Source organism: Balaenoptera borealis (genome assembly GCF_965194805.1).
Source record: "Balaenoptera borealis genome assembly, chromosome: 2".
In the NCBI taxonomy this organism is placed as follows: domain Eukaryota; kingdom Metazoa; phylum Chordata; class Mammalia; order Artiodactyla; family Balaenopteridae; genus Balaenoptera; species Balaenoptera borealis.
Window position 1 is genome coordinate 89,329,734 of NC_138867.1, and position 25,100 is coordinate 89,354,833.

Sequence of the window (25,100 nt, forward strand, 5' to 3'; positions counted from 1 at the left end):
ACATCTCAGATCTTCTGAGTCAGATGCTCTAGCATAAGAGATGAACTAATTCAGTCACCTTGTTGTCAAGATGAAAAACAAGAGTCCTGGAGCATTTAGTGATTTGCTTAAGGTCAAGCATCTAGTTGGTAGAAAAACAAAAAACAAAAAAACCAGTGACATCCACATCACCTGACTCCAGGCCTTAGTATTTTTTTTTTTGAAAAGATATTACTTTATCTTTCAAACTGAAAAAATCAGAAAGGAGAATTTCCACACAATTAACACGAGTTCAGTTAGGTTACCACAACGTTTGGCAACAGGCAGGAAAATGAAGAGAGAAAATCTATGGGCAGACAATGTATCTCCTAGGTTAATACTCAAATGATTCTCTAAATTAATAATGACACCTAGATTTCACTGAGAGGATATTATGCAGCAGGTATTTTACATGCATTTACTTTCTCACTGGATCATCACAAATTATACATCCTCTCTATTTTACGCAAGCGAAACTCAGAGTTAAGGAAGAGAATCAGCATTTGAACCCAGATCACCCAGACTCCAAAGTTAGTCAATGCTGTCTCTTTAATATGTCTCTGAACCATTATAAGATTTTTTTGTACATAAAAAGATAATGAAAATAAAGAAATTCATGCAAAAGTATTTATTAGTAGCTAACTAACATTTACTAATCACATACTCTGTGCCAGGAATTGTTCTAATGTAACATGTCATTTAATCACCACAATAACGCTATCAGATAAATACATTTAGTATTCTCATTTACAGATGAGGTAGGTGAAGCGGGGAAAGGTTAAGTAACCTGTCCAGGCCCACAGCACCTAGTTAGTGGAGGAGCTGAGAATTATACCCAGGACCTGCCTCAGATTCTTAACCATCATGGGCCAGACCTTGTATAGAGTGCTTCTGCATATAAACCACAATCCTGACCTCAAGAGTCTTATCATCTAGGGAACAGAACACATACAAAGATGCAGATAGTGTACACCAACTACAGTATTGTCCATATGCCAATATTATTCATATTCACTAAAGAAGAAGAAAGGGTAACAACTTCCAGTGCAGAAGCACAAAGGACTGTGCATGGGCGATGAATCACCTCATGTTTCCAGGCACACGTTTCAACTAAAAGACCTGGTTTAGTCTGGCAAAGCAGATGTCCATAACGGATAAGGTGCCAAAACTCTTTCTTCCCCTCCATGTTGTCTCTCTGGAGATTAGCTGGGAACCTGATCTACCCACATCCTATCAGGAGACTTTTGTCTTTGAAACTAATCAGGAATAATTTACTGGCTGTTAAGCTACAGGGCAAAAACTCCTGTGATGAAAGGAAGCAACAGCAAGGGGAGGAAGATGGGGGGGTCGGGGGGGCGGGATTTGGGACACAAAAGAATATAGAGTCAATTCAGGCATTCATATGCTGTTCTCGATAGCTTAAGAAACACGTGTTTCTTGCTCAGGATGTATTTACTGTGGAGTAGGCAAAAGCTGCATTTAAAATTTTTAAAGTAAATTCGTATTGTTATTATGTAAATCAAAGCTGACTGAAAGTGCAGGAATTTAAATGAAATATAGGGGAAAAATTTCCTGACGATATGATTGTTAAACTCAAGCTTTTATTCAAGGAATTCTAGAATTTCTCCTAAAATTCTTCAAAAAATTGCACTGTACTTTGGCAAGGCCTCAAGAATCAAGCTTACCCGAATGCAGAGGAAGAGGGCTAGCTGGCATGTGAATTCCCTACCAGTCCGATTATTCTTCATATACAATGCACGCTGTATATGTATACACACAGCCTCACAATTAGCTCCAAAGGAGTCAAGGAAACATTTAACCTCCAGTGGGTGGTACTAATTATCTGCTGTAGGTGTACCAGTTGCGGCTTGCAACCTCTCAATCCATTAAATGCTCAACAAAGGGGAACATAAGTGTGCATTTTTAACCCTCCTTTCATATTAGCATATGGTCTCTATCGTTCTTCTCCACTGCGCCTCCTCAAAAATTCTGTTTCAAGGTCACCTTTCAACATTTCACTAATTGTGTTAGACAGTGTGTCACTCCACACAGCCCAGCTAAGCGGTTTAAGAGCCACTTACTGGCCAAGGTCAAAGTATATAAAGCTCAGTTTTCTCATCTGTAAAAGAGGACCATTACATTTCCTTCTTCATAAAAGGTGTTGTCAGGATTAAATACATGATAATGATTGTGAAGTCTGTAAAGCACTGTGCTTGGTACACAGTAAGTGTTCAATAAATGGGAGCTATTCAGAAATACCTCTGTCTCTAGAAGGGCATAGGAGCACTTCTGTGCCTGTAAAGGCAAAACTGAATCATCCTGCACTCCTCTGAGTAACCGCCAAGGCATTACTTGGCGGTTTTGAAAAGGGACTCAAAGAGCCTGAAGAGCTCCACACAGCCTCTCAGGAGCCTGGGGCCAGAGGTGGGTGGAGCCCCAGACCCCAATCTCTCCTAAATGCAGCCTGATGTTTGTTTGATGCTTTTTGTTTTTCTTTTTTTCTGTTTTATATGTTAGTTTTCTGCTCAAGATTTTTACGAACAATGTTTCTTGGCTAAAAAAGAAGTTTGAAAACAACCGCTCAATCCATAAATCAGAGAAATAATTTAGATGTGATACAGCACTCTCAGGTTCCATCTGGAAATATTAAAACTCCCCTGATTTTTACCATCCCACCACCTAACCACTTATAAACCAAGCCTAATTTGAGACCTTCAGATTTTTCCGGTATTCAGTTATATTTGCAAAGCAATTAAACAGCGGCTAAGACACACAACAGTGCAGAATTATAATATACATGAGAACATGTATATTATAATTGCTATACATGGCCCTCCCCCTTGATATTAGAAGCCTCACAGTGAGACCCTGCAACATGGCTAACCCATTGTAGCCCAAGCTTCCGATCTTCCACCAGATCTCATTCGCTCGGAATTGACTGCTTTCTGCACGTCCCCCAAATCCACCTACAAAGTTACAGCCAGCAAGTCTTTACTCCTGTTGTTATGAATACCTGGAATATTCTTCTACTATTTGTCTCCATCTCTATTAAAATCATAACCATCATTCAAGGCCTAATCTACACTATTCCTCTTCCAGCAAGTAGTTCCTGATACCCTGAACAGATGTGCTTTCTCTCTCTGTCCATAGCATTCCATGCTTTATTGTGACATTCTTTGTTTGTTGTTCATTATTAGCCTGAGTGAAGCAGAACATTTTGATCACTGCCTTGACAATTAATGAATTTTCTAATTGTCTTGGTATTTGCCTGCATGTGGTCTTTAGCACTGACGGGTTCACATCAAATGTCACAGAAGACCAGGCATTAAGATGTAGGGACGTTTACAGTATCAGTCATAATGAACAACAATCCAAATATGCTATTGGTGGTTTTACTGTGTCTTTATTAAAAATCACTTTGCAGTCAGGACACATGAGAATTTCATTTTAAGGATGTTTACTTTTCCAGTTAGTAAATGTACCGGGATGGTTTTTACTAAAACATAAGTCAGCCAGCTGTTTGTTTGGGTTCTTGAACTGAATGGTAAAAATACAGTCAGCTTTTACTCAAAGTACTCCACTTTAAACAAGGGAATCTGTTCCATATTTAAATGATTTAATTTTCCTTTTTTAAAATAAAGTTTCAATTTTTCATAAAATAAGAACATCTCCTCTTCAGAACTTCAGAAGTTGCATTTCAGATGACATATGGTTCTCCATCACCCATCTGATACCCCAGGGATGCCGAAGCACTTAGGAGACCCAAGAGAGTGTGTAATCCGACATGACAGCTGAAGTTGGAAAGGCTGACAGAAGCATCAGAACAGGTATCAGGGAGGGAGAAGGATTAGTCTGGAATCCAGGTTCACCCCTCATCTTTCTTTCAACTCCACCAGAATGCTACACTTCATGTGCCCTTGAGAACACAGCATCTGGCATGAAGGGCTGGACCCACCAAGACCAATAGCTCCATGTACCTTAAACTTCTGAAAGAGGGCAGAGAGTGTTTTGGCACTCCAGTCTCCCAAATTCTCTGTAACCCAGCATAAGCTCCTGCTGGCTTTGTAGTCAGCTTCTCTTTCCTCTATATGGTGCATTTACGAGTTCAGCTGTGGGCCCTGTTAATTTCCCTGTGCGGCCTTTCTTCTCCTCCTAACACATGCATACTTGAGCTGGCTCTGGAGTGCTGACTAAGCAAGAACAATAGGAGGCTTTGAGCAGGCCTCAGCCAGCCCCAGACCCAGTCAATATTTACTTCAGTTTAGAGCCACTGTTTTAAAGCTCCTTCCAAGCAGAACTCAACAGTGGGGAGTCCCCAGAGGTTTCTAGATTTTATTTAACAAGAGGGAAGAGGGCTGTAGAGACAGAGTAAATAGATTACTGTCCAAACCACTTTCTCAGAGAAAAAAAGGGAGGCAGTTCAACAAAACAGGTTAGACTTTCGATACTAATTAGCAACTTACAACAAGAAAAACCAATCGTCTTCCAACACTGATTACTGCAGTCTTAAAACTCCGTATTAGGCCGCGGTGCAAATCCACTTACTGTGACCCCTGTATACCTGTGAACAGGGCCCTGATGCGATCAACCACTCAAAGCTTGCCAGTGTTTGCCTGCTCTGCCCAGAAGGGCAATGCGAGGGCCCTAGGGGAAGTGAGTCCAAACTCCTTGGCTGACTCCCAAACCAGATCTCACGTATACTACCAATTCAAGTGTGTCCAAAAAAGAAGTTGTGATTACCAAACACCCAGAATCGAGAGCGTGCTATGGTAAATACCAGTACGCGTGTCTGCTAGCTTGGCGACATTGAGAAGGTAGATCTGCGGCTTTGAAGAGAGTAACCAAAAAAAACAAGGCACAAACACTCTCTTCCCACCAGCGACAGTAGCTTTCTATGGGACGGCAGGTGGGAGGTGGGATGCGGAGGGAGGTGGTTCTAATATTACATTAGAATCAATGGAGTTTTCCCATAAATTTACATAGTCTTTTGTTGATGTAAATATAGAGATACTCTCTTTATTGAAAATAAAACTATTTAACTGTAAAATTTTTATATTTGCCCAGTTGGTTTAATTTTATTTTTTTAAGGAGTCAATTGTCATAAAACTAACCTGAAATGACAGTTGGGTAGTTTTACTAAAATGATTAAGGCCATATAAAATTACTAGAGATTTCAGTTAGATACCTGAGGAAAGAAATTCATAGCTGTCTGCCATAACCAATTATAATGCTCATTATTCCATTCAAATCGATAAGCAGACTTCATTGTTTCTGCTTAAAGACCTAACTATACATTCCATTCGCATTTTACAATATTTCCATAAGGACAGTCAGATGATCCAAAAATTTTAATAGGAGAGAAATTAAAGAGGCTTTACAACTGTCTAGACTTAAAAATTCTAGTTTATGATGACCTAGTATTAAAGGGCAGTTCACCATTGTCTATATTTTAAACAAGCAAAATACATTGACATAATTTGGCTTTCACAAAGAGTATGAAGAGAATTCAAACCACCCTTCCTCAAAATATATGAGATAAAAGGTTAGGTATATTAGGATAGGCTTGTTCTATCATGTTTGTTTAAATTCATCAAATGCACTGAAATATGTTCAGCTCTAATCTTTACTACAATATTTACCATATTAATAAAAGCTAAATAATTAAAATGCAACTCAATCCAATTACTGCCACATCTTAAGGAATTCCTAGATTGCTATACACTTAATTTGATCAATCAACATGCGCTCACGGAAAGAAAATACAAAGTCAGCCTAGCTGAAATGAAGCCTCTGGCTGATATTTTTAAACTGATATATAAGAGTTACAAAGAATTATTTTTTTAATAATACAGAGTGTCAGTGAGTAAGTCATCAAAATTTAAACTTCTTGACTACCCTTTTGCCAAGAAAGGAAGCCTGGAAACACAGGAGGGATTGTAACCATTAACCATTCATCATACTGAATCCAAGTAACATAAAATTACAAAGTTTAAAGCTTGAAATAAACTCATAGCAAGCTCCTTCCCTTGACAAATCTTAACTTCCAATTTAGCAGGACAAAAGAAGCCTTCTTTTGTATGAAATGATACAAATGTAAAAAAGGTCAGTCTGATATTCTGGTGAGCATAGCAATTCCAAATATTAAAACACTGAACTTTTAAGGGAAATCAGTTATAGAGAGTTACCAGTTCTCTTTCAAATAATTTTGGTATTGCTAATACTAACTTCAATATTTTATTGCTACTGGCCAAGTGCTGCCCTCAGTTGTCACTAAATTTCTGGGTACAGCACATAAGGATCATTGACAATTTCCTTTATGAATTACATTTTTTTTGCCTTAAGTGAGGTTTATATCTTCAGGAGTAAAATGTTATAAAATAATTATGTAAGTATACAATTGCAATTTTTAAACAAGTAACAGGCACACTTGCTATTCTCCTGAATAGCTATACACATTATGAAGTAAAACCTGCTTTGAGTAACCACCAGACAATTCTACAGGTAAGTGGCCCTTTGACAGTAATGTGTTAAAAGAAACTTAGGTTTCAGTGCATTAAAATATGTGTTCCTTGACAAATTCTGTCTCTTCTCTTAGCTAGACGCTGTTACGATCTATTTATGCTCCTAACATCAATGTGTGTATAATTAATATGTACTAAGTTTAAAAGCAGTCAGTAACAGGAGTTTTTTAAGCACAAAGGCGTCAAGAGGCTAAACCCTGTTTTTCTGGCAGTAGGATTCAGAAGAATCCAAGGATCCCAGGGACAGCTGGGCTGCCTGAAAGGAACAGCCCCAGACAGGAACTGATTTGTTTCAACAAGCTCCTCATTGGAAATACAAGCATTCTCCAAAAGGGTGTCGGTATTCATTAATTTCTCCTTTGAGATGGAGATATCTCATTACACCTGTGAAGTCCAAAGCAGAATATCAGGGTTTTAGAAGTCAAAGAGGAAACAATATATTGGAGACAAACTGAGAGGGCAACAACTTCACGAGGAGATCCAAATTTCCTTTCTGGAAGAAGGTCCTAGCTGACTTGCCTCTCAAGTGTCACTCTTCACACATTATTACTCATGTAGAAATCACAAGATAAAGCCTGAAATGTGAATTCCTTTAAAAGAAAATCCTATATAAATGCATAAATCATATCTATCAGGGACAACATATATTACGAAATAAGACAACTTGATCTTTTTTAAAAAGTCAGCTCTTCCATGATGTTTTGAAAATAAAATTTTATTTGTAAGACTGTATTTCTACGCAACTTACAAGAATATATAGAATTATACAGTAAGATGCATCAGTGCAAAGTGAGGTGGCCCCCTCAATCTCTACTCTAATTTTTATAACCTTTTTAAAAATCCTGCGACAGATATACTTTCCTTCAAATTTTCACAGATCTGAAGGAGACATTTTGATTACACCCATTTATCTGTTAGGGTGAAGAAACAGGTTCAAAATTAATCATTACAAATGTAATGGCACAGTTAGACTCAATTAGAGCTGAAATTTAACTAGATCTGAAATGTAACAAAAAAATGTTAACAAAGACAATTTAAAAATCAAATCTGACATAGGATTTTTAATATCTTACTCTCTGAGCCTTGCCTAGACGACACCCAAACCCATTCAAACTTTTATCCAAAACAGCTGCTATTATAAAAACTCAAAACAAAAAAAAAGTATATATATTCAATGCCTTTATTTTATGCAGTCAAAACAATCTGTAAATGTAGAAATATCAGTATATCAAAGAACTTGGTTACAACCTATTAATCTGAGGACAAATCACTGTTAATAGCCTTGAGCTAAATAAAAACTGTTCAATGTATTTATTTTCCCTTTTAAAAAATAGAGGGGCAAAACAATAATTAGAACTATTGAGTATCTTCTGCTTTATCTAAACATGGAAATGACCACAAATCTTAGGTATATTAACTCCATTTTGAACAAAGCCATTCCTTAGAGATATGCAAATGACTTCATTTTAATCAATAAAGATATCCTATTTATAAATTTAATAATCTTCTAAGCATACTTCTTTTTTAGGAACTACTTAAGTTCACACATAGTCACACAAGATTCTCGAATTTCTTTATCTATGAGAATCATAAAACTGGAAACTCTAAGTGGGTGTCACCTCAAAGTCACTGTCTCAGACGCTTATTTACACCATAATGAGAATAAACATAGGGGCTTCCCTGGTGGCACAGTGGTTAAGAATCCACCTGCCAATGCAGGGGACACGGGTTCGAGCCCTGGTCCGGGAAGATCCCACATGCCGTGGAGCAACTAAGCCCGTGCGCTACAACTACTGAGCCTGTGCTCTAGAGTCCACGAGCCACAACTACTGAGCCTGTGTGCCACAACTACTGAAGCCCGCGCACCAGAGCCTGTGTTCCGCAATGAGAAGCCACCGCAATGAGAAGCCTGCGCACCGCAACAAAGAGTAGCCCCCGCTCGTCGCAACTAGAGAAAGCCCACGCAACAGCGAAGACCCAACGCAGCCAAAAATAAATAAATAAGATAAATAAATTTAAAAAAAATAAAGGAGAATAAACATAAACCTACAAAAACCAAGCAAAACAGACATGTCTTGATTTACTATTCTTAATAATATTCATAGTTCTTATAAAAGTTAGACAATATTTTAATTAAATCCATTTTGCCAAGGATTTGAAAATGAAAAGATATGCTTCTGTTTGATAATTAACTATAAAAAAGTATTGGTAAAATCGTTATTAAGAACAAAAGGATATTTGAATTAAGAGTGCTCACCATCCTTCCCTTCTCTGGGTTTATTTTCATACAAATATAGCTGGTCTACAGGCAAACAGTTTCATCTTCCTTTTAATAATTGCTCCATAGAGGTATATCGGTTAAGTAAGTCTACTTATGCTTTCAAAGACTTTCAAGTTCACTTAGGAGAGTGGGAATATTGCATTTATACACAAAGAGTGAGGAACAACAAGTAAGCAGGCAGAGTAATCTGAATTTAACTAGTTCCACCCTTTACTTGTGACTACAAGCATCACACAATTGTTTTGCAAAAGCAAATGATATATATGCTGTGAAAAAAACAGAAGCGTATTTATAGACTTTATATTACCGAGACTCTATAGAAACAAAGATTACTAAGGACACGAGAATCATGGAATTTTAGAGCAGACAGCTGTTTTCCTCCCAAGTCTCCAAGGAAGTGTAGGCTCCTAAAGTCATCCACAAGAAACCCTGCCAGTGGAAGCAGAAAAATTGTTAGTCATCTTCTGTGCTGAATGTAAGATGAACATTTGAGGTTCATTTAACCATATGGATTTCAATTGGAAAGTGTTAAAAATCTGTTTCTGAGGTGTAATTCTGGCATTGCCATAGAAAATATCTCTGGGGAGGGTTTGCAAATATATTGAGACATTTATGACAGGATCCTCCTTAAACTTTTTGGACCAAGGCAATATTTTCACTCCAGTAGATTTGTCCATAAAGAGCAAGACTTACATCAAAATCCCTGGCCTGGGGCTTCCCTGGTGGCGCAGTGGTTGGGAATCTGCCTGCCAATGCAGGGGATACGGGTTTGAGCCTGGTCTGGGAAGATCCCATATGCCGCGGAGCAACTGGGCCCGTGAGCCACAATTACTGAGCCTGCGCGTCTGAGGCCTGTGCTCCGCAACAGGAGAGGCCACGATGGTGAGAGGCTCGCGCACCGCGATGAGGAATGGCCCCCACTTGCCGCAACTAGAGAAAGCCCTCGCACAGAAACGAAGACCCAACACAGCCATAAAAATAAATAAATAAATAAACCCAAAGTTTAAAAAAAAAAAAAAAAATCCCTGGCCTGTTACTTTTGTAGTGGTGTATTTTAATGATGCATAAACCTCAATGTAAAAATCTATTTTATTTGTCTGAGATTTGGGGTAAAGTCGCAAGAAATGAAGACTACCAGGTCTTAAGACAAATAACTTGCACTCAGGCAAATACTAAGCCACTTGAGAAACTGTAGAACTATACAGAAAGTTCAGGGCAAATACAACCAAGAGCCCTTGATAAGAAACCAGAAGTAATCTCTCTCCCCACTGATCCATCTAGAACCTGGCTGCTCCAACTGTGGTTCATGGGCCGGCAGCATCAATACCACCTGGGAGCTCGCTAGAAATGCAGAATGTCAGACCCCACCCCAGATCTACTGAATTAAAATCTGTATTTCAACAAGATCCTCAGAGGACTTGTGTGCACATTAGAGTGTGAAAAGCAATGATCTAGAAATCGCAAATTGACTGCTTCATGATGGCAGGGATGTTGTTTATATATTGTTTCCTGCAATATCTCCAGTACTCAGAACAATACCTGGCCCACAGTGGACACTCGATAAATATTTGCTGAATAAATCCATACGTGAACATTTCTTAGAGTATCTTCTACTTTGCACTGTGATTATGTGTATACAGTTCTTAAACATACACAAAACTGCAAGTTCCTTAAGGGTACAGATGCTGTCTTATGCATCTCCGAATCCACTGTGTGCCTCTCAGGGTCTGCAGGTATCACTCAATATTTTATCAATTGTAACCTTTAGATATTCAATATAGGAATACATTACTACTGTTAGATATTTATCTATAACGTTGTTTTAATGTGAAAACTTTGGAAAACTAAGTTTAAATCAACATATAATTTCTGAATTCGCCCATTTGGCTCTAGTTTTAAATACAGTAAGGAGAATTCACCCAAGAAATCGAAGTAGTAATGGAAACCATTATATAGGGCCAAGTCCTGATTCTACATGGTACCAGAGAACAGGAATGGCATGGATGATTAAAATCCGAAACTGATTCCAAACCTCAAGTTATTCAATAGCCTCAAAGTCTTTTCTTACCAAATCTCATACGAAAGCTGCTATAAGTTTCAGAAACATCATTTTTTGTTTTATTTTCTTTCTCAAATCCACCTACTGAACAGTGAAATGGCCAAAGCCATCAAAAGAGAAATACAGTGACAGAGAGATATACATAATAAACAAACTAAGTAATCAGTCCTCAAATAACCAGATACCAACACAGAACTCTAAAGCAAAGCAAAGAAATAATTTGTGAAAGAGATAATTATACAGTAAATAATCAAATACATTAATAGCATAGATGTACTGGTAACAGGACTATTCCAAAATGATACTCAAAATAATGAGAGATTCAGAGTCATGATTATTGCTGACTCTCTTAGGCCATATTTTAAAGGACGGATACTAAATCAGGAATACTTTCCCCAATAAAGAATTGCTTTTTTTCTATTTAATTAACTGAATTCAATTGTCCTTTATACATTTTTTTTTTTTTGCTTCAGGGAACCCAGAGTTTTAAGTTAAGCCATCAGATATGTCTGATCCCATATGTATATAATCATATGGAATATCCTGTATACATATACACACCCCACCATACATACATACACACACACACAGACACACACACACACACACACACACACACACTCTGTCATGTTGTTGTTTTCCCGAGAGTATAGTCGACAATAGTGATAGCAGAGTGTGTAATAAGTTTTCATTGTTCCCCTGACAGCTATAGTTCCATACAAGACCCTTTTCTTTTTAGGTTGTAAATGCTATGGAAAAAATAAACTAATAACAGGCATTTAATTATGGGTTCTGCAACCATAGTGGGAACATTGCCAGAAAAGACTGGAACCTCTGGGAGAGCAAAAACATATATTTCCAGGGGAGGGGAGAATTTTGTTCTTCAATTATAGTCATGCTTAAAATATTGATGACAGGCATATGATAGAAAAAATTTTTAATTTTTTCCCAAGTCTCTATCAAGGATAAAGTATGTATACAATGCTACATCAATACTAAAACCAAGAATACTATTATATCTGTACTAAAATATTCATAAGAATAAAGGCATTGCTTATTAATAAGCAAAATACATAAAGAATAGCTTTATGTTTTGATACTATCAGTGAAGAATACAAAGATTCAGTTTCAATTTTGGTTTCTGCCTTGCTTTATACAGACTTAAAAAAATGAACACTTGTGATATCAAATATCTGGGTGCTATAGTCCCTGAGGCTTACTTCAATTTGTTTTATACAGTATTTAAAATAAGGCATCCCCCAGGTTGCTGTCATGGCAGACACCAGATCTGTCACTGAGGTCCTTTCTCGCCTGATTAATTAGTAATTGGGAGACACATTTTGGCAGCTTTCATTTCCCTATTATTTTCTCTTGTTTGACACAAAACCCTGTCAGGAGCACCACTCTTTGAACTGTACCCTTCTTAGTGCTGGGTCACTAAATTTTAATAAATGGAGCCCCTGCCAGAAAACTACAGAAATAGGCATAAAAGTTTATTGCAGCAGTAACAGTAAACAAATATATGAAGAAAATACTGAATGCCACAGTATCTAAAACATTAATGGTCTGTCTGAACCCAGGGGTTATTGGCGAGGTTGCAGAGCAGAGACTAAAAGAAAGGGCCTTCACAAAACCACTGCTTTCATTTGTCTTTTAAAAAGTACATATTAGCTAAATAAAGCAGATAAATACTTGGTGCAGCAGAGCCATACATCTGAGTTTCCTCCATTATCCCAACCCGATGAATAAATCTATTGGGAGGAAAAGATTGATAGTGACTACAGGGATAGAGACCCCTTCTAGAAGTCACAAAAGCACTGTCTGAGCCAAACAAAGAAACGTTTTTCATAAAAGGTAAGGTGAGGAACTTAAAATTGCAGCTAAAAAGACTGAGATTTCGGAGAGCTACAAATAGCTACAGAATCAGTTTCAGGTTCTCCATCTCAAGTGTCAGTCACTTCAAAAAGTGCTGCTACGATGGTGGCTCAGGACACTTGTGTGCCACAGCAGTGGCCATGCTGTGTGGGTCAGAGGTCACAGCTTCCACATTCCGACATCTGTCTGTATTTTCTTGCCCTGAAACAATAGAAGGGAACTAGGCTCATTTGCTCCCACTTTGTTTAACCTAATTGTTAAACACAAAAGATAATTTCCCCATATTTAGAATTATTTTTCCTTTTCTCCCTAATCCCATTTGACTCCATATGATTAAATACCATTAAAAATAACTTAACCGAAAGGTTAAGTCCCCTATATATTAATAAAGTTAGGCAAATGTGACAAAGCCGTATATCCTGCCGGCACCTAAGTACCAGACAACATCAAGTATCATGCCCACCACCATCAAAATCTAGATAACAATTAGCACTACAATTATCCAACCAAAATAAGCCATGACTGCATCAAACCACAAAACTGCATTTTTAATAGGAGAAAATACTTTCATTTACTTTTATAATATGTATTTTCATAGTAAGAGGCAAGAGCTAATTGTGAATTATAGTTTCTACATACATAAATAAATCACTAATAAAACTAGAATGGATATTCTGACACCTTAGAAGCGGGAAGAAAAAACAAAAGTATTTGTTAGTTCATTTAAAACAAAAAGGTCATTTTGAACCCTTGGTTATCTTAGTCTTCTCCATCAGTCAAAGAAAAACAGATGATGGATAGCAGAGGAAAGCGTTTTGGTACAAAAACTGTCAACTCACTCATACTTGGACTTTAATGAGAAGTCCATGAGACGTATATCCGATCTTAAAACATGTATTTTATTTATCTCCTTTACATTGTACTTGCAACCATCAAAAATTCTACTTCTAATGAACTGAAGCAATCTGTGACATAAGTAGTATTCAACTTGTACCCAGTTTAATCAGACTGACTGAGTCAGGTTACTTTGAAATTAGTCTTAAGACGTTCTGTTTTTACTTCAGTACATGAGACTAATGTTCCCAGACATCACCAAACAGATGCAGTGGCAAGAAGTGTAGTATAAATTTTTGGTAAAGTTTACTAGACCACATGTTCCTCCAAATGTATCCAGAAATACAAAACATGGTGGAAAATATAACAGTCTCAATTAGTATACTCTCATAATTTTTAAAAACAAATATGAATTTACTTCCAAAATAATTTTCTATAAGAACCCACAAGAATGGTTTAGTAATGAGATTGTGAGAGCCTATATTCCAGGGACCAAAAAGGCTCTGGCTTCATATAACGCTTCTTAAAGCACCCCAAACGCTTCATTTTTGGAGGTAACTATATTTTTATCAGTACCACTTACTAGAGAGAGATTCCTGCTAACGCTGTGCAATTTGGAAAAAAAATATCAACCAACAAACAAAAAGGACTGCTTAGTACAGTCAGAAAAGGGAAGTCAGGGTTTGGGGGGGGGTGATAATAGGGGCTACTAATATATCACTGAGAAATTAACAATAAATTATAAGCTTCAAGAGAAAACATTTGTAAACATGGTACAGCCCAATATTTAACATGAAAATATAATATGCCTAGGTTTAAAATATATCATTACTAAGTTAAAATACCCTTTTTTTTTGTCAACTATATACAAGAAGATAGCATTCTAGTGAGCTCACAATAACTTAAGATAGAGCTTTAAATATAGAGCCCTGCCAAAATGATCCCAAAGTGGTTTAGTCCTTTTCTATCGTCCATATTCATTTCCGGACCATTTTCATGAAAGAAGTAAAATCGGTCTTAAAACAAGATGGCTGCTTCTAGGGGAAAGAAAAGAAACGCTGATTTAACTGAAAGCCAAAAAACTAGCTTTTCTAAATCAAGAAACAAGAACTTTGGTATATTTTTTCTAATCTCCAAGTATATATTCATGCACTTCCACATGGAAATTTGCGGATTACTCTGTGCAGTTACTGAAAATTATTAATAGCAAAGCAATTTTTTTTAAAGGTTTGATCTTTGTGTGCTAATAAGGTGATTGTCCAATGCATATACATAGAGATATCACAAAACCAAAATTCCCAATTATCCTTCGTATCAGAATCATGATCATCAGTCCCAAAAATCAGGTCACTTGATAAGCAGTTAACAGGAATAATATTGATATCTTATAACTCTTACAGAACTCCATCATAAAATGCCCAGTGATAGAGATCCTGTTACAAACAAATCAACTGTATTTGGCTTTTCAAAGGTAATACCCTAGGAACTTAGCTGTTAGACAACCTCTCCTGGGATTGCACTTTGATGACCTTCCCTGAAGCAAATGGCAGATTAACTCTGTGACATATACATAAAAACTAAAAACATTTTCCTCCATTTTGAAATAAGTTTTAAATAGATTTTTTTTTAAAAAATCACTCAAAACTATTTTTATTTCTCACTTGAGGGGAAAATAAGACCTGACAGTAACATTTTCTTCAACCTGTCAACTGTCAATTGCATGAAGGATGTTTCTCAAGACGACAAAGGTTTATTTTTCCTTATTGAAAATGATAGAATTCTACCTGAATGAAAGCTGAGCTAACCATCACTGTAGTACACTACCGTCTCCCAGCAACTAGCTAACTCAAGGAGAAGTTTTCACGGTTTTAAAATAATGGTTTTATTGAAATCTATGGCTCACTGTTTGAATACTATATTCAAAAGCCTAAAAATAAAGAGTTTCCATCTACACAGATTTCAGATTAGAAAACAGTGTAGAGACTTCAGTAGTTCACAATAAACCCTTCAGAGTACAATAAGGAGTATAGATTATCAAGAATAGTAAAATAGAAGGAAAATTTTTTGTTTATGCTCAAAACTAGGCATAATAGTTGTAATACAGAAAAACCTGCATTATTACTTTTTACTTTTAAACTAAGTTCTTCTATGTCATTATGCTGCCTTGTTTATAACTGACAATTTTGAAAACATGAATGCGGGCAAATTCCAGAGGAAACAGATCTCCTGGTAGTGAGTAATATCCCATTCAGAAACACTGGAAGTTCAAATTAATCACAAGAAACTTTTCCACAAAACAGCTCAGGGTATAGGTTGAGAAGCAGACTAAAATATAAATCTAATAATATAAATCAGGCCCTTAAAAGAGACAATAATTTATTGATGTTTAGCTGTCTAAGACCACCATCATAAGAAAAATTACTACAAGTGAATATTAATATCTCATTTCTTACACTCCTCTTTGAGGTTTTATACCTGAATATGAAGGTATTATCTGTCACAAATGATGAGAGGCAATTTTTTCTCGGTTTAGAAGACTAGTCCTGACTGAGCATCCTGGGTTAAGTGGCCAGACCTTCCTCACTGTGCTTAGAGACATACAAGCTTCCTTTTCAACACAGACATTCTAATCAGGGCTGCTGTTTTAACAGTTTGTATACTGTTTCTGAAAAGAAAATTGACTATATGGCATCAGTTAACATAGAGTGGTTCATTATCTAAGATAAAATATCATAGCTTTTTAAATTCTCATAACTGCTGGAAGTTATTCAAAACCAACACAAGAAATGAAGAGGGCTGAAGGGCATCTTTTTTAAAAAACTATTAATCAAATGATATATATTGGACAAAGAAAAAAAAACTAAACAATAAACCAAATGTTACCCTCACATAAAATTCTGTTCTTAACATATTCTTACGTTTTGTTCATTTTCTATTTCAATGTTTTCTCTTCCTCAAAGGTACATTCTTTTGGCATATACTTCTAAATTTGCAAAGGCCAGGACTCCTGAAGGACTAATTGTATTCATTAATTTTCTTGGCCCAGCATGAAGCTGGTAGCTTGCTTGGCTCATAGCAACAGGGGGAGAAGAGGAGGCGCTCATCTTTATCTGTCCCATCCAACAGGAAATCAGGCCAGTGGACAGAATGCAATGAAACGCCTCCTCAGAGGCACCTTACAAGATTAAATGGCAAGAAATTCACAAGGTTAATTTGCCCCCAAATAACTAAATGCTCCCTCCAAATCTGATCCTCAGTCTTCAAAGGTGGAAGCCTCTAGAGCTATTGATTATCAGCCAGAACACATATGGCAACAAGATATTCATTCAGTGAGCCAATGGCTTAGTTAATACCACTAAAATCAACGAACAGGGAGTAATGAACTACTGAAGGCTCTCTCTGATTCTTTTAATCATGAAGAGTATATTGACCTTGGTCTCACACTGTACAGCCAAGCGTGCCTCAAATAGCACTGATGTTCCAGTCACCTAAGAAAAAGACAGTTGACTATTCTGATAGCTTATTACGAATACATAACATAATGTATAAAATCACTGGAACATAACATCTCAATGGCTTATTTTGCTTTCAAACTTCTATGGAAAATCGGCCAAAAATAAGAAGCACACTTTTCTTCTACAAATTTCTAGATTAAACAAAGGGTAAGAGGGGGAAAATTCACTTCAGGTCTCCTACAAATGGATAAGGGTAAAAACACTTCAGGTCTCCTACAGTGGATATAAATTTTCATCACACTGCTTTATTTTTAAAGCAGATGTTTATGAAATTCTGATATAAATATCAAAATAACAAAATTATCCCATTACATCTAATAAAATGATACATTACACTGAGGTTCAGAGTTAATAAAGTTAAAAGATTCTAAGTAATGTCTTTTACTTGAAGAACTTTTGTTTCTAATATATGAAGTATTATTTACAACACTTAAAATTTCAAAAATAAAGTTATCAGGGTTGGTGATACAACTCATTCAAAACCAAGATCAACTTTCCATCTTTCCTCAAAACAAATTCTTAGATTTAGACCAAACTTATTTCATTTGTCGGTGGAAAAGGCACAGTACTGGTATACTGGTATATATATATAACACTGGCAGCTCAGATTTTTTTTAATGAAACAAGTGAATTTTGAAAGAGAAAAATATGCAAGGGCTATATGATCAGGGAAAAATGTTACTACTTCTCTCTACTTAGTCACATACATATCACCTATACTGCCTGAAAGATTTGGGAGTGTTGACCTAGAATTCACATCACTTTCACAACTCAAGATTACATGTTTGCAAAACTAAATGGTGTCAATTACCTGCTACTCTAACATGAAATGTTTAATTTACAAGTCCAAAGAAAACATATGGTTAGGCTGAAATTTAAAAAATCCCAGATGAATTACAGGGATATCTTTTCCCATAAGAGAATAACATTTTAAATTGGTGATTCTCAAACCTTAACAGAAGCAAAGTACTAAATAAAGAAAATCGGTACTCTTAAAGTATGCTAGTTATATTTGCCACTGTTTTATTTTACTATTCCATCTATTAATGCCAACCAGTAGGAGACATGTTTAATTATCCCAGCATCATTTTGGCAAGTGGTCAAATGAATCCAAGAACTTTTCAACATACACAGCATTTGAAAGTATGTTCTCTTTGGAAGCACCAAACTGTTTATAGCATGTTTCAAATTAAGCGGCATACTCTTAATATTGAGTCACCTCTACCTTTATAAGCGTAGCTACTAAGGGAGAATGTAAAGGAAGTTTTATTATTGAAGTCCTTTTAAAAGTTACTTAAAAGCTTTTTCCATTATTAAAGAAATTAGACACAAATATTCTATCAATAGTTATATTCTCCTTGACTTGGATCTTCATTACTCAAACTTACTTAGTAACAGGCCGGTTCAGAATAGAGCATAAAATTAAAAGGATCTTTCTATTACTCTCACGATTTAGGTGAAACTCATACAACTTTTCAAATGTTTAAAATATGAAAGATGCATTTACAAAAATGTTATCATATATTTTTATTCAGACTCTTAGGTCTCAGTTGCTATTTTAGAGATTTGTAGCAAGTCAATACATAAAATCAGTGTGGTCCACTGCCCAATAAATACTGGCAATTAAAAAGTTATCAGCATTTAAAAATTAAACATCTATTTCCCAGAAGTGAATGCTTGGGAAGACAGATTCTAACAGCAAAACTATCTGACAGCAAGTAAGTTTTACATTTTTTTCCTCTGTGAACTTAGATCTATGGACGCTTCTGTTACCAAAGCAGTCAGTAATGAAACTCAATGCAGCTGATAAACTCCTATGACTACACAAGTTACAAAATAAGATATTTAAATCCTGTGATCAAGATGTAATACTTAATTTTAATTTTATCTAAACATAATTTCAAATGAAGTACAGTAGTATAAGCTAAAATATATTTACTTCATTTTGCCACAATATCCATTTATTACCAGCTTAATGTGTCCGCTGAACTCTTCTTCTAAGAGTAAAATCTTTAAAGTCTATTTAAGTTGCAATTAAAGTTTTCTACTTTTTTCCACAAGATTGAAGTCTTCTGATAATATTATTAATTTAGCAAAATCTTAAAAGATAGGATTTATGTCAAACCAAAAGGCATGGTTAGCTTACTTTACAAAATGATAGCATAGATGAAAAGAAAATGTAAAACATTAAAAACTTAAAATTTAGTAGACCCCTGCAAATTTTCTAAAATATTTTTTCACTATCTTTTGTGATAAACTTATTTCTAAATTACTTATTTTGCATTTGGCTCCTTTTAAATACATCCAAGCTGACTTTTCTTCATTCATCAAAAAAGCACCGTCTTATTCCACATTTCTAAGATAAATCTGCCTACCAGTACCTAGTTTTAAAATTATATTATTTTTTAAAGTAAGTTTTACTGTGATAACATATGAAGATAAACACACCCACAAATCCCTAAAAATACTAAAGTTAAGAGCTGAATCCTTTTTGGGTGGGGGTTGCATGATTCTTTCTTTTGAACATTATCAAATTGATAATGATCAAATAGAGAGGTATTTCCACAAACTTCAAATTGAAATACTGACTTGAGAATATTCTTGGTATTTTAAAATTCTACAGATTAACTTTGGGCAGGTTCAAAGACACCATGCCATCCTGAGCAGAAGAGTTTTCCGCAGGCAGGGCAGATCTATTAAAAAACATGACCTGTGACAAAAATCAATGTGCTAATCTCAAACCAAACAACAGTATCAAAAGCATAAAACAGAGATAACCTAAGATAAAATGTCCTCAAACTAACTCAGACTAGTTTGACAGATTAAGAAGGAGGGGTAAGAGTGGGGATGTTGCTGATTCTTTCTGTTTTAACCCAGGATGACTGGAACACCCAAGTACCCAAATAAATTAATACCAAGAGAAAAAGATTACACTGTGAAGTTTGCAGTGGGAAACAAAAGACAAGCAAGAGCAAAATGTCCCAAATTCAACTAACCAATTTCACTGTTGTTTTATTTGATAAGGCACTAAAGTTTAAAATATAAATTCCTCTGTTTCGAATATGCTGTCTAAAAAAGCCCAAAGGGGAATAAAACCAACCAACATAATGAGACTTGCTTTTAACGCCATCACAACTGGAAAGCTTGCTCTATTTGTCTTGTCAGCTTTAATAAAAGGCATCTCCTCTGGCAGGATGGCTTCTCTTTCTCTTTTCCTAATAGCGGTAAGTGGCATGTCAAAGAAGAAATAGCTTCCCATCCCACCACCCACCTCCAGGAGACTTTTTAAACCAAACTTTGAAGGATGTCTCCACTTGGCCCAAGCGATGCAATCAGGACTTGGGCTACCTGGGTGTGACTATCTTTCCTGGGGTAGCAGGGTGGGGGAACTCTATCCTCGTTCGGCAACCGGTGTACGGCTCGTAGGGAAATCTGCCCATCTTCAGCTGAGAGAACATTACTTCGAGCGGGGGAATCCCTCCTATGCCAGCATAACAAAGGAAGGCGGGAGGCCGGCGGAGAGGGCCACCGGGAGGTAGGAAAAACTAGAGGCGCCCACCAGCCCCCTCTCCCCAAGCGCGCTGGGCGCGCAGCAACCACAAACTCTTCCCTTGGCCTCCGCCTTTCTTCTCCCAACTTCCACGCCAGCCCAGGGAAAACCCTGGGATTTTAGGTATAATCGATGCTATTTCCCTTCTCCTCGGCGGGCACCGAGACCAGCCCACAGCTGGAAGCTGGAAGCTGTCCTCGGTCCCAGAAAGGCAGAGCAATATGGGCCCAGCGGGGCCGACTGCTGCCCGGGAGAAAGTAGGGCTTGGACCTGCTCTGGATCGGGAGGGGTCCGCCCGGCTCTCTGGACAACCCCACCCGTACCCCTCTTCCAGGGTCCGTGAACAAGGAACCCAGGCAGGTAGCCAGGGTCCAGCAGGAGCGCTAGGGCGGCCCCGGGCGCCCATCTCTAGGTTTCCGCGTACTCGGCTGGCTTCGGAAGCGCCCGAAAAACGTTTCCAGGTAACCGCGCGTTTTCCTCCGGCTGCACACTGCCAGGCTTCGGACGAAGGGCTCCCACCTCCCGGTTCGGCCAACTCCAGCAGCTAGCTCCGCAAGCATGACGTAACCCGGCATTAGATCAAACTTTCTGGCACCTTGAGCCCACCGGGAGGTAGAGGAGGTGGGAGAAGCCTCTCTACTGCCAAGAGAGCCGGGACCAGACTGACTTAGGGGCCGGATGATTTCCTCGCAGTTAAAGAGGAAAATATAAACCTAAAGCTTCCGCTTCCCAGTCCCCCAGCCAGTGCGCTTTCTGAGCGCACCGGGGAAAAGGGAAGGAAAAATTTTAAGAAACAACAAAAAAAAAACCACTTTGGGGATGTTTAGCGGGTTCTCCCCGCAGTCCCTGCGCAGCCACGCTCCAAGAGGGAGCTCCTGGCGGCTTGCACCCAGGGCTCCCCGTGCCCAAGCGCCGCGCCTGGATCGGGATGCTGGCCAGCCTGCCCGGGTGGGAAGCGAAGTCTCGACTCCCGGGCTCCCGCCTTTTCCGAGTCTCCCCGGGCTTCGCAGAAGCAGCGCGTCTGGGCAGCCCCGGGGACGCCCAGGGGCACTCAGGCTCCCTGCCGCACCTCAACAATGAGGGGCACGAAGTGAGCGTTTCCCGCGGGCGCCTCGAAAGCCATCCGCGCCCGGGCGACGCAGACTCTGAGAGTGCGCGCCGCTGTCGGCCGATGCGCGCGGGTCCACGGCGCCGCCGCTCCTTCCGCAGGGCCCCGAGGCCCGGGTAGCCCCGGCTCTCCGCCCCCCATTGCCTTACCTGGGGTTGCTGCTGTTCCAGTAGACGGCGTAGCGGTCGGCGACGGCCTTGGAGCCAGGGTCCTGGCTGAACACACACATCCAGAGCACAAGAAACAGCAGCGTCAACATCTCCACGTGCAACATCACGCCTGGCCAGCGGCGGAGCCGCCGACGCGCCACTCCGGGGAGAGATCAGGGATCCGGAGGGAGGGAGGGAGGGAGAAGGGGCGAGAGAGAGCGGGAGAGCGGGAGCCAAATAAATATGAATAAATAAAAATGAAGAGGGGCGAGAAAAGGAAGAGGCGCACACCAAGCTGAGGAGGGGGAGGAGAGAGAGAGAAAAAAAGGTGGAGGAGTGGGGGGAGTAAAGGCAAACTCGCACCCCCACTGGAGGGCTCAGGAGGAAAAAAAAGGAATCACAAGATGGAGAGAAGCGTGCGTGTGTGTGTGTGGTGGCGGCGGCGAGGGCGGGGGAAGGGGTGCCAAGCTGTGTCTCGGGCGGCGGCGGCAGGCCGGTCACCCCGGGAGAAGGAGGTGCGCGCCGGGCCGGGCGGCGGCAGCGCGGGTTGGGGCAGGCGGCGGCGCACGCTGCACAGTCACCGGGAGTTGCGCGCCACGGCCGCGGGGAGACATACACTGGCCCGCCGGGCCCGGCTCAGCGTCGGCGCCGCGGGCTGCGCACGGCTCCGCCGCCGCCCAGGGCCCTCGCACTGCGCCCCGCTTTGCTCCAAGTTACTTTGGCGGCCTGTAGGAAACTGCAGGAAGAGGGCTCCGTGTGGATGGGGGGGGGGGGGCTTCCCGCCTGTGGTCCTGGGAGTCTGAGGACCCCCTTCCCCCGCCTCCTCTGTGCTTTAACCCGGTAACCCCTGGAAATCTCGGAGGAGTCTCGTAGGTGCTACGGGTTCGGGGCGGTGCGCCGAGAAGGGTGGAGATCTGGAGCCAGAAACCCAGCCCCGCCGGCGTCCTGGAACTGGTTAACCGGCAGCTAAGCGGGCGAGGAGCGGTCTTGCCTCGCAAACCTCAAAGAAAAGTTTGGCTTTTCGCGTCTTCCGGCAGGTCCCCTGTCGGAGTCGGACTGCGACGGTGGCGGGAGGAGACACCCCGGCCGCTGCCTGAGTCTCGGGGATTTCTCGCGCGTGCTTTTCTGGGCCGGGAGTCGGTGCACCAGAGTGAATGGAGAGCAGAGGTCTGAACCAGCCAGCCAGGCGGAGCTGGGATGCCGAAACCTGCAGGACGATGCCAATCCAACTGTTCAGCAGGAGAGCGGGAGGGGAAACAATCACTTTCAAATGAATCCCTCCAACTCCTGGATGGGCTGATGTCAGTCTCCGATCGCCTTCCGGGAGCAAGAATGAGCCCCCAGACGCGGTGCCAAGAGCCCTGGGTGAGCTCTCAGAAGTGTCCCTGCGACTCCGACTGGTCCGACCCCAAGCCCGGCAACTTGTAGAGAGGCATCAATCAGTTTGAAATGCGAAAGGAGAAAAAAAAAGAGAGCGCGCACGAGAGCGTGTGGCACCTCCCCGATGACTACATCAGAAAACCTTCCCGATCCTCCCGCAGCTGCTCCTCTTTCCCTCCTTGGGCACAGCAGCAACAAGAGGTGAAAACCACCGACAGAATCCCAAAACCTTTACCAGGCGGGAAAATAGACTTGAGTGCAGCAGCAGCAGCAGCACGAGCAGCCCGGGAGGGATTGAAACGACTGGCGAGAAGTGGAAAGGGGTAAAAGTCAGTTTTGCAAAAGAGAAAAAAAAAAGAGAGAGAAAAAATGCTTTATGGGAAAAATTTCCTCGGGCACGCCCCCTCGTTAATGACCTGCGTGTAAAGCCGACAGCAGCGGCAACCCAGCAGCAGCCGCCGTACCGGAGCGCGAGGCCGCGCGCGTGAACGTGGACGTGGGCGGCGCGGGTGGGGGGGGTGGGCGTGGATCGCAGGGCGCGGGGTCGGCGGGCGGCGCGAGCGCCGGTGTGAGCTCGGGACCGAGAGGGGGAGGAGCCGCCAGCCCGAGCCTAGCCAGCGCTGCTGCAGCCGCGGCCCGGGTCATGTGGGCTGCTTTTTTTTTTTTTTTTTTTTTTTTTTCCCTCGCAGTTTACTTGGGAAGGGGTGGGGGGTGGCTGGAGCAGCCAGTCAGGGAAAGGCCTGCTGTTTGCTTACAGATCGGGTTTTTTTTCCTCTCTCTTTACTCCAACCGGATTGGTCTGCTCCACGAGAAAGAGGCGTTTTCCTAATCTCCTCCCTTCCCCACGCCTCCTAACCCCCCTCCCGGGCCCCACCTTCCAGAAACCTGACTAATTGAATTACTGGGAGTGCTGAGGCGCCCTCTCCAACGCCCGAACCCGGCAGCCGCGCGTAACCCTTTGAATGCTGAATTCCGTCTGGCCTGAGGCATGATTTGACATCTTTTTAGCTGAGAGTAGGGTCTTTCAGTTACAAAGGAACCGGTTCCCACCCTGTAGCCGGAGAGCCGAAATCTGTCTCCGGGGCCCCTCAAGTGACACGCAGTTCCAGCAGCCGGCTGGCAGGCAACGACAGTGACTACGTGTTCTTGGAAATCTCTGCCCTGTTCTTCACAAGGCGCATTGCCGGGCGCCGGGCTATCTGAAAACCTGAGCATCTCTCATGTGCCTTTCAACTCCCCTCTTACTACCAGGGATTTAAAGGTTCATGAGCAGCAAGCAAGACTTTTCTTTAAAGTGATGCTTTGAAAACACATTTTTTTTTTTAGATCGAGAAAATCACAGGGTAAAGTGATTACAATTCAGTGCGAATCTTCGGCAGGGAGGAAATGAATGCGGCAGGGTAGCCCACCCGAAATACCGTACACCTTTTCTATTTCAACTCCGAAGTTGGTTCACTGCCCACTCCCCAAAGGATAAATGCTTTGAACGAACCCGGTGGGGGAAGAAATGGAGGTCAGGGAAGGAATTCCTTTATTGTTGGAAAACGCCTTGCGTTCCCGGGTTTCTAGAGCAGGTTGCAGTGCCTCGGGCCCTCGGCCGCCACCGTCGCGCGATCACCTGACAGCGAGGCGGTCCTCGCGCCTCGGGACGTGTGCCGGTGTCCTCCAGCGCCCGGGAAGCTAGCCAGGCGCCCGGCACTGCGGGGCTACAAACTCTCGAGACTCGCCCTCGTGGGGCTCCGCGGGCTGGGGCCTGAGTGGTATTACTCTAACTCTCTAGGGAATTTGCTGCCTCGGCGAGAAGGGCTAA

General features: G+C 40.7%; 1 protein-coding gene across 3 annotated transcripts in view; it reads right to left on the reverse strand.

The window, feature by feature from the left end:
- EFNA5 (ephrin A5) overlaps positions 1-23,818 on the reverse strand; it is a 277,269-nt gene extending 253,451 nt beyond the window's left edge. The window contains exon 1 of one of the 3 annotated variants that reach the window (XM_082380119.1): positions 21,911-23,818. In XM_082380119.1, the coding sequence (XP_082236245.1) occupies positions 21,911-22,035 (125 nt within the window). In that variant the 5' untranslated portion in view covers positions 22,036-23,818. Of the gene's footprint in view, positions 1-20,207; positions 21,407-21,910 lie in introns of those variants that run through there. The other 2 variants (XM_082380117.1, XM_082380118.1) reach the window with 2 other exon arrangements.
- Positions 23,819-25,100: the final 1,282 nt, after the last annotated feature.